Source organism: Sylvia atricapilla, chromosome 9, assembly GCF_009819655.1.
Source record: "Sylvia atricapilla isolate bSylAtr1 chromosome 9, bSylAtr1.pri, whole genome shotgun sequence".
Classification (NCBI taxonomy): Eukaryota; Metazoa; Chordata; class Aves; order Passeriformes; family Sylviidae; genus Sylvia; species Sylvia atricapilla.
In genome coordinates, this window is record NC_089148.1 from 12,991,339 (window position 1) to 13,007,358 (window position 16,020).

The 16,020-nt window shown below is 41.7% G+C and overlaps 1 protein-coding gene across 2 annotated transcripts; it reads left to right on the top strand.

Annotated features, from left to right (window-relative positions):
• The first annotated feature begins 12 nt into the window (after window positions 1-12).
• On the top strand, window positions 13-15,650 carry EFCAB14 (EF-hand calcium binding domain 14). 2 transcript variants are annotated; one of them, XM_066324931.1, is made up of 11 exons: window positions 13-367; window positions 1,351-1,499; window positions 4,495-4,640; window positions 6,262-6,360; window positions 8,299-8,409; window positions 9,231-9,311; window positions 10,171-10,359; window positions 11,017-11,097; window positions 11,916-12,027; window positions 12,823-12,954; window positions 13,796-15,650. In XM_066324931.1, the coding sequence occupies exons 1-11, from the start codon at window positions 192-194 to the stop codon at window positions 13,969-13,971; spliced, it is 1,452 nt and encodes a 483-aa protein (XP_066181028.1). In that variant the 5' UTR covers window positions 13-191; the 3' UTR covers window positions 13,972-15,650. The 2 variants fall into 2 exon arrangements, with proteins under 2 accessions (XP_066181028.1, XP_066181027.1); XM_066324930.1 differs by having other exon boundaries at window positions 15-367; window positions 10,171-10,362.
• The last annotated feature ends 370 nt before the right edge of the window (window positions 15,651-16,020 follow it).

Genomic DNA, 16,020 nt, shown 5'->3' on the forward strand with positions numbered 1-16,020 from the left:
GGGCGGCGGCCGCGGGGCCGGGCGAGCCGCCGCGGGGCCGGCCGGGGAGCAACAGCCGCGGCCCCGCGGAGCGCCTGTAGCCGCCGCCGGGCCGCAGGCTGGCGAGCCGGGGCGCGCTGGCGGCGGCGGCGGCCGAGGAAGAGGAGGCGGGCGGGAGCCAGCCGCCGGCCGTGCCGCCGCCCCACAAGAGGATGAAGAAGCGGAAGGAGCTGAACGCCCTCATCGGCCTGGCCGCCGACGGCCGCAGGAAGAAGCCCGCCAAGAAGGGCTCTGGCCACCGGCTGCTGCGCACCGAGCCGCCCGCCTCCGACTCCGAGTCCAGCTCCGAAGAGGACGAGTTCGCAGGGGCGCGGGGCCGCTGCGGAAAGTGAGTCCCGGGCGCTGCGCGGGGCCCGGCTCGGACAGTCCTGCCCCGGCCCCGCGGCCGGGCTGCGCTGCCTTCAGCGGGTCGGGTTCCTAGCCGGCGGTGGAGGGGGCTGTGTGGGGCTGGGGACTGCCAGGGGACACGCGGACTGCGCTGAGCGTGTCCCATCCCGCAGGTCGCCTGTCTGGGGATAGAAGTATCGTCGAGTCGCAGAATGGCTTGGTTTGGAAGGGACCTTAAAGATCGTCTAGTTCTAGCCCCTCAGCCATGGCCAGGGACAGCTCCCACTGGACCATCCCCTGCTTTTTTTCTTTGTTTTGGGGGGTTTTTTGGTTTTGTTTTGTTTTGTTCTGTTTTGTCTGTTTTTTGCTCACCGCAGCACAAGTCCGTGTGGACCAAACTTGGGGGCGGCTCCTGGAGATGCTGGGCGCAGTTACACGTGTGTGTGCGCTCAGCGTGGCACCGTCCTGCGAGCCGGCTCACTGCTGGTTTTCTCGGGGACGTGCTGTGCTTTTGCCAGTAAATAAGCTTTTCAGTTAAGTAACAGCATTAATAATGGGCCTCTGTGCATACCTGAAAGTAGGCATGTCTCGGGGAAACTTGGGCTTTCATAACTTAGAACGCTCTAGAAGTACTTGTCGTAACATTATGGTAATACCTTGTCTTGAAGCGTGTTTTTCAAGCTGTCAGACAGATGTGCCTGACATGAGTTTGTGTCAGCAGAGCAGGATATTTTAGTAAAGGAAACCTGACAGTTGCTTTTAAATACGCTAGATGTTGCCTACTGAGGGTGAACTGAATAGAGAGTAACAGCTCTGACGTGACTTTATGGCCTTGTTTAGTCCTGAAAACGCTCTTTGTTGGCCCTTGTCAGCCAAAATGGGTGCTGTTACAACGCTGCCCCTTACTTTGCTAGAACAGCATTTAAAATAACACTTTTCTAGGCACTGCTGTATGTTCACAAGCTGTTCCTTTGTTTTCTGCAGGGGAGACTACCTGCGATGCTGCAGGTTCTGTTACCCTTTGTGTGCGTTTGTCATTCTTGCTGCTTGTGTGGTCGCGTGTGTTGGCTTAGTCTGGATGCAGGTGGCCCTCAAGGAGGATTTGGATGCAATAAAGGAGAAGTTTCGAACTAGTAAGTATGAATGTAACTACTATTCCGCATTTCCTTTGGGCAGTATGAAGAGCTTTAGTTGCTTGCCTGCTCAGTCAAAGTCTGAAAATACTGAGTAGACAAATAACATTTGAATTGAGGAGTGCTCTGAGCCAAGAGCACAGGCTTGGCAAATCTGAGCTGAATGTTATATATTCTTGCCTGCTCTGTATCTTCTGAGGAGCTGTGACACTGTACTGGGTGGGCCTGTAGTTGCTTGTATATACATTTCTAAAATTCCTTACTTTGGTCTTCAGAGTGCTCTCTTCTGAAGAAAGACCCTGTTTAAAATGTTCTGATCAGACCTGTCAAAGCAGTCTAGGATATTCTGGGGAAAAAAAAATTAAGGAAAATGGTGTTTTTGTCTTCAACTCTTTTAAAACCTCTGATACTTGCTGTGGAATTACTGCAATTTGAATGTTACTTCAGTACTATATTTTCTGTCTGTATCCTCTGAATGTTTTTCTTGCTTCACTGACCTGTTCTTGTTCAACTTTTACATTGTGTGGTGTAGAGTTAATATGTTTAACACTTTGAAGCGTGGAGTTAAGATGAAGCGTTTTGCTTGTAAAGGTTAGATTTTCTCAGTCTGTATTATGATTCCCATGCCAAGATTTTCAATGTAACCTCTGTAGGCTGAGGTAGAACAAGTGATGATTATATGCATGTAAAGTATGCTCTTGGCTCTTTGAACCTCACCTCTGGGCACAAGATGTATTTTGGTGCCTTGTGTTAGTAGTGTTTAAAATCCCACGTAGATTGAAAAAAGTAAGCAAAGGTGTTGTCTTGCTTGTCGTAAAAGAGGCATTGAGGAAGTGTGTGTAGAAATTCTTTGCTGTTGGTGTTTAGGTGTTCCTGTTCAGGCCTGTGAGGTGGGGAGTTGTCTGCCAAAGTGGATCAGGCTGCCTGGATGTGAGAGAATTGCTGATAGATGTGTTTTTGTATTAAATGCTATTGAACTGTGAAAGTTAGCTGTAGTTGGTGTCTGCCAGTTCTGGAGGATCCCTTCAGTTCCAGGTGCTGCTTTGTGGCTGTGAGTGTTCCCAGCAGTTCTGCAGTGGCTGTTTCTGTGTTCTGGGTCAGCAAGTCTGCTCTTCATAGACTGCTCCCCTTTAAGGGTGTGCTGGTGGTAAAAGTTTTGCATGAGGACAGCATTTGTTGGCTTCGGTGTTGTTAAGTTTCATCATTCCTGTTCAACACAGACCTCTTTGTTAAAGCAGCTGTTCTCCCTGACGGTTGTTCTCCCTGTCTGGCAATTACAGATGGGCTTGTTTTCTTCATAATAGCTCTGATAGAAAAGCTGTGCATTTAAGGAGTTGGACTGGAGCCTCATAGTGAGGCACAGCATTTAAATACAACAACAAAAAAAGCAGGGAGCAAGATCAACCTGGTTCCCAAAGGTAACATTTTGCTTTGGTGAAATGTGTGGGTGAACAGAGAAACAAAGGCAGGTGACCCATCTGTCGTACAGCAAGTTTGGAAAAGGAACCTTTCTCTGAATCTTCATCCAGGCTTTTTTCCCCATAAGAGCAGATGTTTGTGGCAGTATTTGATATGTTCTGTCATCCTTTGCACAAAGTGAACATGGGGTGAGTGCTTTTTATAAACAAGACATCTCTGCATCGAGTATCTTTGGAATAGGAGGGGTTCCATGTAATGTTTTCCCTTCAGTTGTCAGCAGTGATGCTAAGAACACGTGTGGCATTTAACCTTCCTTGTGTTGCAAAAAGCTCTTCAAGCAGAGTCCCACTGCTCACAGTGAGAGTGACAAAATGGAAAATAATTTGTCTACAAGAGCCTATGAAAACATGAGATTTAGTGGCAGCTGCTTGTGTACAAAAATGCACAAATTAGTTCTCAGTCTGTTTTGGCTAAAATACACCTTTCAGGGTCTTAACTTACCCAGAAGTGTTTTTTGGACCTTGGGTGATCCAGTTCAGATTTCTTTGCACCTACCTAGAAAGTATTTTTAGGACTTGCTAAAGAGAAGTGAGGCGAGTTTCTGAATATGCCCAGCTTTCCAGTTTTGTGTGTTGGGGCATCCACTCCACAGGCTTCTCCTTTTGACTGGATGGGTCACACGTGGTAATTTGTTCTGGGATCTGCCAGCTACACATCACACAGGTCTCACTGCTCTTGACAGGCTGGTCTGAACCGTGGCTGTTTGTTGTGGAGGTTTCCAGTGCTGCCTTACAGGGTGGACGTGCAGATTTTGGAGAACTCTGTCATCCTCGTCTCAAAAACCTTTGCTTATTTGTTTCTCAGACCTAGGGATTTAGGATTGCCACATGGCACAGCTAAACAGCTTAGTCACTGCAGATCTGGAAGGGCTGCATTTCTGAGGCTCATGGAATTGCTTTGAGCTGCATGTTTCCCCCTTCCTGTAGTATTAATTGCAGTAATAACTGACTTAATTTCCAGGGACCTTGTTTACTGATTTGTTTACCAACAGGCATTAGTGTATCAGCTTATACATTATTTTTTCAGTTGTCTTTCTGTCACACAGAACAACTAATTACATTACTCTCCTTGGAATTCACTTCATCTTCAGCAGCCCCTCTGCAGGCTTGAAAAGGGCACTGAGGTTCATTTCAGCTGCCTCCTTTGCCCTGGGACTGTTGGCAAATCTTATTCACAGGCCCATTACTATTTCATGTTCCCCTGTGGAGGTAATGCAAAATAACTGCACTAAATAAAGACCTACTGAGGTTTGCCAGAATGACAGGACTATGCAAAGTGTTAAATTTAGTACTGTCTCTCTGGGTTCTCTCTGCAGATATTGGTACTCTTAAAACAAAAAAGAGCTGTCATTCTCAGCAAACACTGAATCCAGACTGGCAATAAACCTGTATGTAGAAACTGTTACTGCCTTCTTTCACTGTTGTAAATGTTGCTGTTTGTAATTTGTTTTATGCCTTTTGGTGTTGTTAACCTGGATTTTTGTTCTGGTTTGCTTTTCATTCCTTCATTCTTTCAGTGGAATCTAATCAAAAGACATCATTCCAAGAAATTCCGAAACTGAACGACGATTTGGTGCAGAATCAAAAGCAGCTAGAACAAATTGAGACTGGAGAACTGGGGCTGAGTAAAATTTGGATAAATATCACAGAGATCAATAAACAGGTGAGAGGAGATCAGTCCATGGTTTTGAAAAATAATAAAATATTCCATTCAATTTTTTAAATGGAAATTTAATTTTATCTAAGGATTTCTGTGACCATATACGTAGCTTTTATTTTTAAAGTTCAAATAGGGTATAAAGCTCATTATAAACAAGCAGAAAACAGCTTGAGCATCCAGCTGGGCTGGAGACTCACAAGAGGAAAAATTACATAACTGGTGGAGGGAGTTCAGGCAGAATTTAAAAGAACCCGAGAACTGTGCAGTTCTTAATTTTTCTGCCAAGCAGTTGTGATGTTTATTATGAGAGATTTGACATTTCAAGTTTCTGAGAGTGTTTTGTAAGGTGTGGAAAAGATTTACTTGAGTCAGAGCAAGCTCCTGTTGCTACAAACTAGGGCCTGGTGTCCTGGGAATATAAACCCTGCTAACACACACTCAGCCTCTGAGCTGGAGTAAATCTTGGCACTGTTGATGGGGCTAAAACTAAGCCACTTAACAGAGACCTCTTTGCTCAGCTGCTTTATTAACTCACACTTCAAATGAAACATCCAGCAAGGCTTCTACTGAAATTTCTGCCCTGGAGGGTAAAAGTTCAGAGCTGCTCACAGTGAATGGTATGGAGAGGTGTATGTGGGTAACTCTTCTTGCCCCAGGTGCTCTGGTTTAATTTGTTAGAGTACTGAGGTGCTTGCCTAGATGGATTTTTCTTCAGTTCCATGTGGTGATTAAGTGCTTACTGGGGCACATCTGAAAATTTGATTTGCTTTCTTTAGCATCTCACTGTTTTAGCCACAGTTATTCAGGCTCTTCATGAGACTTTTAAAATGCTCTTATCTGCACCTGGCTGTTAAAGATACTTGCACGTGGTTCTTGCAGGTCCTCAGGTTACTTCAAGGTCTGGTTACAGTCTGAGCCAGATCTTGTGGGGATCAAAATTTCCTTGCTGTTTTTTCTTTTATTCGTGAATTGTTGGGATGTGCTGCTGGGAATAATCTCAGCCAGTGTTCAGAACTGTGAGCTGGAGAGTTTGCATGCCAGCTGATTAACATTGACCTAATATAAAATTAGGATCTTTTCTTCACCTTGCAAAACAACTTTGTTTTTTAACCAGAAGAAAGTGGATTTTAGTCTGTTCCACTTGTGTAGCAGAGGGTTTGGATGAGAGGCACAGCTTCTTTCCCCATCACTCAGCTGGAGAGCTTGCATGGCTTTGCTGGGTTTTGCCAGGCAGGTTTCATTGCTAAATACAAAAGTGGGTGGTGGTTTCCTCCACATCAAGACTTCTTGCACAATTTTTTAGGTCTTTCTTGGGCAACAGCCTTTCTCTAAGATGATGAATGTAAAACTGGCTTAGGGTGCCTTACTGAAAAGACAGGTTTTCTGTGGCTTTCATTTGGTTTTAAAAAATAGTTAAATAAAAACTTGCTCTTTTGCAAGAGGCAGAATATTTTTAATGTAGCCTAGGCAGGGCTTCTAACCTAGAGATGGGTGGGGTTTGTGTGTCCATGTATAATTTTGTATTGCCTTACAATTTAATATTACACATTTAAGCCATCAGTATTGGGGGAGGTGAGAATCAGAATTATGTTACCTAATTCTAAGTACCTCTTTTTGATTTTAGATATCACTATTGACCTCAACAGTAAATCATCTCAAAAACAATATAAAATCTGCTGCTGACCTGATTTCTCTTCCCCTCACAGTAGAGAAACTTCAGAAGGTAAGTTCTGTAAATGTGGCTACCACAAAATGTGTTCTGTGTGCTAAGCTGCAGCTGGGCTCATGGGGACAGCACTGACAGCAGGAGCTACCTGAGTTAAAAGGAATATTTACTCCTCTTGTCTTCAAAATTTGACTTTATAAATTGTGTGGTCCTATGATAATATGTGGCACGTAGAAAATTTAGAGGCCTTGTTTATCCCTTTTGGAGATGCATTTGTTTGTATTGTGCTGTCCCATGTGCACCTTGGAGCCGATCTTTCTGGTTACTTTCCTTCAAGTTGCAAATCTTAATATCATGTGAGACACTTGGAAAAAGTCTGTCTGCAGTTTTATAACTGCATGCAAATAGGTGGTTTGTTTAGCTTTTTTAATTGGAAAAGGAAATGCATTGCTTTCTATTAATACAATGTCTTAGTGTGTGCCTTACTGAGCATTCCTTACCGAAGAACTGTCCTGTTTATTTTGGTTAAAAAAATAGCTTGTTGAAACTTGACTGGCTCTTCCATGACAGTTCTGTTTATTTAGCAATAAACATTTATGTTGTGCTAATACTTAATGTTAGTCCAGTCTTTGTGGCGTTATAGGTTTCCCCATCTCATTTCCTATCCCTACAAAATTAACGTACAATCAACAAGCTAATTATATGCAAAGCAATGAGTGTCGTTTGCTGATGCGGCTGCCAGGATTTCTTTTTCTGGGAGGAGTGCAAAGCTGTTTGCTAAGCTCCTTATTTGCTGCTACAAGCAGGCTGGATTTTCACTGTGTCCAGGTCAGAAGCAAGCCTGAAGGCACGTTGTTAGGAGGAGTGTGGCCAGCAGGACCAGGGCAGTGATTGTCAGAATCAGAATCATTAGGTTGGGAAAGACCTCCAGGATCATCAAGTCCAACCCAAGCCTAACCTCAACTAAACCATGGCACTGAGTGCCACATCCAGTCTTTTCTTAAATACATCCAGAGATGGTGAATCCACCACCTCCCCAGGCAGACCATTCCAATACTTTATTACCTTTTCTGTAAAAAACTTTTTCCTGATATCCAGCCTATATTTCCCTTGTCCTCCTGTACTGGGCGCTGGTGAAGCCACACCTTGAATCCTGTGTCCAGTACTGGGTCCCTCAATTCAGGAAGGACATTGAGGGGCTGGAGAGTGTCCAGAGAAGGGCAGTGGGGCTGGAGAAGGGTCTGGAGCACAAGTCTGATGAGGAGCAGCTTGGGGGTGTTTAGCCTGGAGGAGGCTCAGGAGGGACCTTACCACTTTCTACAACTCCCTGAAAGGAGGTTGCAACCACATGGAGTCAGGCTCTTCTCCAAGTGACAAGTGAGAGGACAAGAGGAAATAACCTAAAGCTGTGCCAGTGGAGGGTTAGATTGCATAACAGGAAAAATTTCTTCACTGAATGGGTTGTCAAACAGTGGAGCAGGCTGCACAGGGAGCTGCTGGAGTTGCCATCTCTGGAGGTATTTAAAGGACGTGGATAGGAGCCTGGGGACACGGATTAATGGTGGACTTGGCTTTGCTGAGTTAACAGCTGGACTCAGTCTTAGAGGTCCTTGCCAACCTAAGTGATCCTATGACAAGACTGCATTTCTTATGTGGGATTTGGTTTTCTTGAGCCTTTTTCCTTGTAGGTACCATTCCTGGAAATAAGGATGCCTGCTAATGTTAAAATCCTGAGAGAATTCCTCTTGGGCAGTGGCTTTTGTCCATACTGGTGAAGGATGCTAGAGGTGTCCTGAGGGCCTCCAGGGCTGAGGTTGCTTTGGGTATAATTTGGAGTTTTGAGTGAAAAGAAAATCCAGATTCTTCAAACTTGTGTGCATGATTTTGTGGCAGTCTGCCTGCAGTTTCACTAACAAAACATTGTGTTTGTGATTGGTACTTTGGGATTGTGCAGTTTGAGGAAGGCTGAGATTCCTGTCATCTTTTTTCTTGCAGACTGTAGCCAACATAGGTAGCACCCTTACCAGTGTGGCTCATGATGTTGAAAATATACAGACAGCTATTGAGGAATACAAGAAGTCCATAGAAGTACTCCAGAATGATGTGGTAAGAAAAATGCACTCCTTTAACACTGCTTAATATAAAGCAGGTTAAAGAAATGCTTGGAGTTCTGCCTTTTACCTTTGAAACACTTCTGAGGTTTCAGTAGGTTGGTACATTAATTAGTAAATCTTCTAATCCCTGTGTGACATCTGTATGGTACCAAGTACTTGTTTCTCTGGAACAAGAATTGTTCCTTTCTACACTTCCTCTCCTGCATTTTTTTGCTTCTTGTTCCATGGATATGGGGCCTTGGGAAATGCTCCTGTGTGATGCAGGGTACTGCTTATGGTAACTTTCCTCTCTGTTTTAGTTTGAGAATGACAGAAAGTTGATATAGTTTGTTGGTTGAATTAAGAATCTATTTAAGGATTAAATTACTGACTGTCTTCAGCAGAAACTACTCACTCTATTTATCCTGACCTCTCACTTGGGGTTGACAAACTGAGTCAATAATTACAGTTTTTCAGCTGAACTGCAATACAAGAATTCTTGCAGATAAAATCTAAATTAGACACATAATAAAGCTTGATTCAGTCAGTGGGTCCTCTAAAAACATTGCAGATAATGGCAGTGTGTATGGTAGCAGTGAAATGTGTATCATAATACTTCATTAAATGGAGAAGAGTTCATTAGAAGGGTTTAATGAAAATAAATTTGGACCTTATTTTTGAAAGAGAAAACTATTAGCCTAGTTAAAATACTGCATGTACAGCAGATCTGAGTGACTGTAATTGTAGTAAAACATCCTTAGCTACAGTCTGCCAGTCGTTAAAACACTTACTCACAGGGATTTTGTAACACAATTTTTTACTTTTTTTCCTTAGAAGGAATTAAAACAGCTGCCTTCACTTCCTTCCACTGTTGTGCCAAGCACTGAGGGAAATCAGACAGAATACTGCAAAAAGGTATTTTTCTCCCTTGCATAAGAAGTTTTGGTACAAGTGTCATGGATATGTCACTTAGCCATGTGTTTTGCAGTACTGTAGTGTGCAAAAAATGTTTTTTATCCAGCATGCTTCAAAGCAAATCATAAGATAATTTTGCTATCGTTTGTTTCTGTGTATGTGCAAACAGGAAAGTGCCCTGGTCGGAGAGTGGGGGTTTTTTGTGTTTTGATTGGGTGAGGTGTAAAAAGAGTGAAAGCAATATCTGACAAATTATAGGTGTGCTTTGCTAAAGTAAATGAAAATAAGTTAAAGGCTTTTAGTGGAGTGCATTTTATGGCAGGTACTTGCTAATCTGAGCAAACTTGGGAGTGGCATGTTCTGAGTCACCCTCAGTGTAATGAGGTGTGGAAAGTAGTAATTCAGCAACGAAAAAAATAGAAAAGAAAAAGATTAATGTGTGTTTAGCTGAATGGGTTGGAACAGAATGACTGCACTTACTTACATTTAATACAGTCAATACCTTCCTTAAAAATGAATCCTGTATATAAATATGCTTGGTACATGCTTTCTTGGGAAAAAATCGTTGTTGTGCTTACAAAGCTTGACCTGGAAAATGAGATGAATAGGCTTTCTGTGTTCATTGCACAGCTGAAGTGATTATGTTAACAACAAAGAGGCTAGCCCTGGGGAAGAATCTGTTTCAAACTTTCTGAAAGTTTGGGATAACTTTCTGGAAGCTTCCAGTTGGCTGTTTTCAGTGATGTCAATGGAGAGCCAGCCTGAAGTCTGCCCAGGAAAACTGGGTCAGTCATGTTGTTAATAGCAGGAGTTGCTGCAGAGGTTGGGTAAACTGACACGTGCTCTGTTGATATTTCAGGAAAGCCAGGCACTGCATGCAGCTTTAGAACAGCTAAATAATACTGTAGTGGTGTACCAGAAGTTGAATGACATCAAGCTTCTAAATGTGGATTCAGCCATTGGCAACCTCAGCCGGAAAGTTACACTGCTGGAAAACTCTCCCCTGGTTGTGAAAAACCTGGACAAAAGAGAGAACTCCTCTACCATCGTGGTAAGTGTTTGACGGCTCAGGGTGTCTCCTCAGGCTACTGCTTCCTCCACACTGCAGATACAGCTTTTCAGACCTAACTAAAGAAAATGTCAGAGTGAAACTTGAGATGCTTAGGAGTTGTTTATAAAAGGCTGGAATTTGTTCCCGAACAAATAACTGGCATTAAGAGTGTCTCAGAAGCAGTATTTAATTTCTTTCCTGTAGTATCTACAGGGAAGTGTCCTAAACACTCTGACGTTTAAGAGTTGGGTGGGTGCTTTATGAGGCAGGATTCACAAACTGAGATATGTTTTAGGAATCACTCTGGCATAGATCTGTTAAGTCCCACTGAGGAGCTAAGTGGGACTCTGCATTTATTCAACAGTGGTTAAATTCTAAAAAAGCCTCCTAAATGAGTTTGTAAATTCTTCCAGTATTTTCTGTTTGCCACACTGGGGCCAGTCTGTGAGAACATGTTCTGTATGTTTAACAATAAAGGAACATGCTGACATTGCTGTGGTAAATTATATAACCTATTTATATGCCTTCATGTTTATTCTACAGTGTATCTGCCCTGGTTTTTCTCTGCTTAATGTCTGCCAAATTTGAAGGAAAGAAACTGTTGTAGAAAATAAAAAGCACATGAATAAACTCTGCTCTGGTTTTTTTCTGTAGGGGAATGATGCAACTACCTCTCTAAAAGTGAAAAATGAAGATCAATTAGATATTGAAACTCAGTCAAATAAAGAACTGAAGGTAAAGTAAGGAAATACAAATTACACTGGATTAATAGAGCATGTAATTGTCTTTATAAAGATGTTTTAAATGGACCTTAATTGAGCAAAGGTCTGCAAAGAGGGTCTAGTGGAGTCAAGGACTTGCTGAAAGCTCCTCTCAGTGATGGCCTGTCACTGGGAATGAGTTTCACTAAATGGCCAAATTGTGGGCTGGAGATAGGAGGGTTTGCTGCTGCGTTTAGTTTCCATCTGCTGGAAAGAAGGTGGGTGAGTGAACAGGCTGCACTGTCAGTTCTGGGCTTGTACTGATGTGAACTCAACCTGTCATCTGGAATGTGCCAATGAATAGAGTAAAGGAGCTGCAGATTAAAAAAAATATGGGGTTTTTAACAGGGATGCAGTGGCTCCTGCACAAAGGTATTCACTACTGCACACAAACCTTTGAGACAATGAAGCAGTTTAATTAATGTATAAATGTTCACTCCAAGGATGCTTGATTGTTTTATATTACAGCTTTCCAGCGTCTTGCTCTTTTCTGTAGGAAAAACAGAAAGTAAAAGATCAGATTCTTTTACAATGCCTGTTTCTCAGGCTGAGTTATTCATTCTGCTGTTTTCCTACAGACCATGTGAATTTTTTCATTGTATCTTCCCACAGATTATTTATTTATTTATTTATTTGGTTTAAATCTTTTTTATAATTTTAAACTTGATCAGCCTGGATAACTCAAAGTCAGTCAAAAGTGCTGACATATTTTAAATTATTACCTGTTCTGGTCTTCTGCATCTACTAAAGGGGTGCATTTTAAGATTTTTTTTTTTTCTGTTACACATGCAGGAAGCAGGAACTAGAGATTCTCAGGTATCAAAACTAAAAGAAACTCTTCAGCTGATCAGTGCTATCACAAGCAAGTCAGAAAATGACAGACCCATTGAGGCATCGAAGAATGGTAAGAATGTCTGGTAACAGTAGTACGTAAACCTGGAGGCTCCCCTCGAGTAATTCAGAATAACTAATTAAGGTGGATAATTTAGACTCTTCCTTAAGATTTTGATGAAGGTTTTTTAGTAAAGTGGTAGAAACTGATCTTCCTAAACCAGAAGACTCTGCATGATTCCAAAATTTGAAGGTGAATTAGAATGTGTATGGCAACATTTTCAAGTGGATTGATGGCTGGAGTTTGAAGGCATGCACTGATTAACTGTAGGACTTTATACCCAGTAACATCTGGTTTTGCTTTTTCAAAATGTAAGTGTAACAGAGAGGAAAGGTCTCTGCCTCTGCTGACTCCAGTTCTGCACTTCTGCTGAAGGTCAGGTTTTTGGATACTTCACTGCAATAGAACTGTGCTGCTTGTTCATTCCAAGCAGGAGTTTGGAAATTTAGCTGTTGGGGGATATTGGTATTGATAAGGTGAAAGCAACTGGGATGGGCTGGTGTAATTTGCTTAATGAAGCTTCTTCAGCACCCTCAGAGTGGGGAGCAGAAAATACTCCCATTCATTCTTTGTATGGGAGTTTATAAATACACACCTCCTAGTACAGAATGGAAGATTAAAGCTGTGTGACTGTCCCAAAACTGGTCTATCAATTAAAGTAAAAAGGGACAACACTGCTACATTCTGAAATATTGCATCATTCTTATCCTATACAGCTACTATGTTAATTTTATTGGATTTTTGTTTGGTTTTGCTAGCTGTAATTCTGTGGAATTAGTAAAACTAATAGAAATTGTTTTGTAACAGTTGATAGTAGTCAGAGTACTACAGCAAAGCCCACAGACCTTTCAAGGGTGACTTCAAGGTCAACTGATGACAACACAGAGAGAAACGGGCAACTGAGCCATCTGTCCTTACCAGGAATTTCCAGCATTGAAGGTATGTCCTTTTTAGGCTGACCTTTTCTTCTGAGTATTTCTTGTAAGTGTTAAGGAGAGGATAAGTATAAATATTGTGGGAGATGGGAAGTCAATTTTAAAAGCTTGAGGACTATGAGGTTGTTATTTTTTTTAAAATGCAATTAAGAAAAGAACTGAAGGGAAAGAATAGCATGTAAAAGAAAAGAAACTGAGATTTAAGCAGGAGTGTGTATTATTAGTGAATTATAATTGTTTTGAGTACCAAAGTATTACACTGAGTGCCCCAGAGGCTGGGGGAGAAGTCAAGGGCAGAATTAACGTGCTGAAGGAAAAAGAAGTAGCTATGAATGTGTATGTTCTGGGGCTTTTTTCTGTTCTGTATTTTTTTTTTTTTCCAAGAGAACACTGCCTGGTCAGATGAATGGTTTCTGGATCTTGCTGTTCAGTCTCTTCAGCTCCTGAAAGGGCAACTCTTTGCATAAGGAAATGAATAGACACTTTTCCCTTTATATCATCTGTCCTGTTGGTATAGCAACAGTCATTCAGAGCTTGCTTTTGTGGGGGATAGCTGCATCTGTATGCCGTTAGTGGTTGTAAAATGGGCTGTTAGTTGTGGCCAGAAACAGGGATTACTTTCTTCAGATTTAGTGCAATTTAATCCAGAAATGTTCATGCTTTTTTTTTTCCTACTAAACTGTTACCAGCAACTTGTGACAACATAGGAGGCAAACTCCTCACTCAGGGATGCTGTATGTAATTACTGGATGCCAAGAGACAGTGCTGTAAAACTGAGAAAGCAGCTTACAGGATATTCCTGTGGACTTAAAGGAGCTGTTTCTCAATCCTTGTTCTCTTTGCAGATCTTCAGAAACTGTTTGAAAAAGCACCTGCAGATGCTGATGGAAAACTCTCATACCAAGATCTTCAAAAGCTGCTTGGCTCCACAGCCCAAGAACTACAGAGCTTTAAGGAGTTTGACATAGATGGAGATGAGAAATACACACTAAAAGAACTGAGATTAGCATTAGGTGTCTAGGGTATATATTTAGAAATGTGATATTGGTGGATGTTACTGTAGCTAAAGGAAGCTACAAGACATGAAAAACTATGGCTGCACTTTCCCAGTGTTTTACTGATCTTTGGAGTTAAATTACTGTACACATTGCCACCTCTTTTGTTCAGTTGCATTTATTGAAAAGAAATTTACAGATTTATATGTCCACAGGACATAATATTGGGACTTCGTTAAAATCCAGAAAATTCCCAAACTTGGAAACATTTTCCTCTCGTTATTTCCTTTTCAAGGGAGATATTGGTTATAATTTAAAATGTGTACATACTAAAATAAAACTATGGTTTTGTATTTCACTGAAATTTGCCTTAAATTAGAGAGCTGCACTTTATGTAGAGCAGAAGGAAAATCTGTCTTGTGAAGATGGGCTGCTTCTGCTTGTAAATATTTGAGATAGAGTAAATTATGCATATTTAAGGAGAAATTGTGTCAGGGGCTGTGTTGGTAGTAGCTGTTTATAATGAGAGACTGAGCCTGGAATAGGGGTTTAAGAGCTTCAGCTAAAGTTTTGATTTTTCCTAAGTATATCCATGAATAAATTTGGGCCCAGTCAGAGGAAAGCAGGAGGGGTAAGTCATGCCCATCTATAGCAGGATGTATTTTTGAAGGGAAGAGTTGAAAGTGTTTTTATATCATGAGCCTACAGGAGCAATTAACTTACCAAGTGCTTGGGTTTTCACTTCAGCATTCTTTAGGCTTTGCTGTGTTGCATTCAGATTATATTTTGTGAGATGAGCCTGTCTATTTATTTTTTGAAATGAACATATTTAATAGCTTTAATAGATGCTTAAGAAGTAAAAGCCTATAGTGCAGTCTGCGGAGCAGCACCTGAGCAGTCCAAGCAGTCCTCAGTGTTGCTCTGACACACTCCAGGAGTGTGAGCGTGTGGGAAGGCCCAGAAAAGACTTGTGAGCTCTTTCCTGACTATTGTGACAGTCATCCCTTCTTGGTACCTTTATTTGTTTTGTCTTCTTGCCAACAGGAGGATGTATAAAGCTGTGTAGGCATGTGCAATGGCATCATCATTCTGTACTGACACATGGTTTGTAAATGAGGTTTCCTTACTAGAGGAACTGAAAAGATCTGTTAATACTAGTGGATTTAAACACAGAGTGTATTTGTTACCTTCTGGAACATAGAAAAATCACTTTTGCAGAGGGGATTCTCTCTTGCAGGCTGGATCAGGGCCAAGTTGGGTGATTTTGCTTACAAATATCACTGATCTTGTTAAAGAGTTTTTTGCATGATTAGTGAGTTGAAGTTGCCCACCTCGCTGAAACATCAGCTTCTGAGGAAGTCCGTTCATAATTGTTGACTTTTATATAACTTTAGACTGGATGTTTTATCAATAATTGTATTTTGGAAGTATGAATCAGCAAAGGAATGTACAAAATGGAGCCCTGTTACCCATTTCCTTGGCTTCTTTCGCTGTTGCTCCTCTATCCTGTTTGGATAATGGAGATGCCACCTAGTACCAAAATGCTTTTGATGTGACATTTGAAAATGCCGTATTTAAAAACAAAACCAACCAACCTTGGCTTTAGAGAGGACAAGAAGCCAACACTTGCTTCTTGCCACTGCCCATTTTATACACTACTGTATAATTCCTTAACCAAATAAAGAAAAAAAGCAATAAAATGTAACCATTCTGATATTTTATTTGTACATACTGTATCATAGCCATATGCCAGAGTTTGCAAAATATTTTTGGAAGTTTATTTGTATGAAATCTGACTTTACCTTAAAATTTAAAAATTACGGTGAACCGCCTTGTGAATCTTTTAGTGTTTTGTTTTGTTGCAGTTTGCTTTACTTTTAGAAAGCTCTTTAGCAGCAGTAGTGAAAATGGCAGCTAGACCTGATGTGTGCTGTTCCACTGCCCGTGTCCTCTGCCTGTGCCCAGGGAGCTCACGGCTGCCCAGGGCTGCTTTTCAACTCGCATGTCGAGGGCCCAGCCGGTGGCTGATTGCTGCGGTCACTTGAGGATGGGCTTGTGCTGTCAATTAGAGAAAA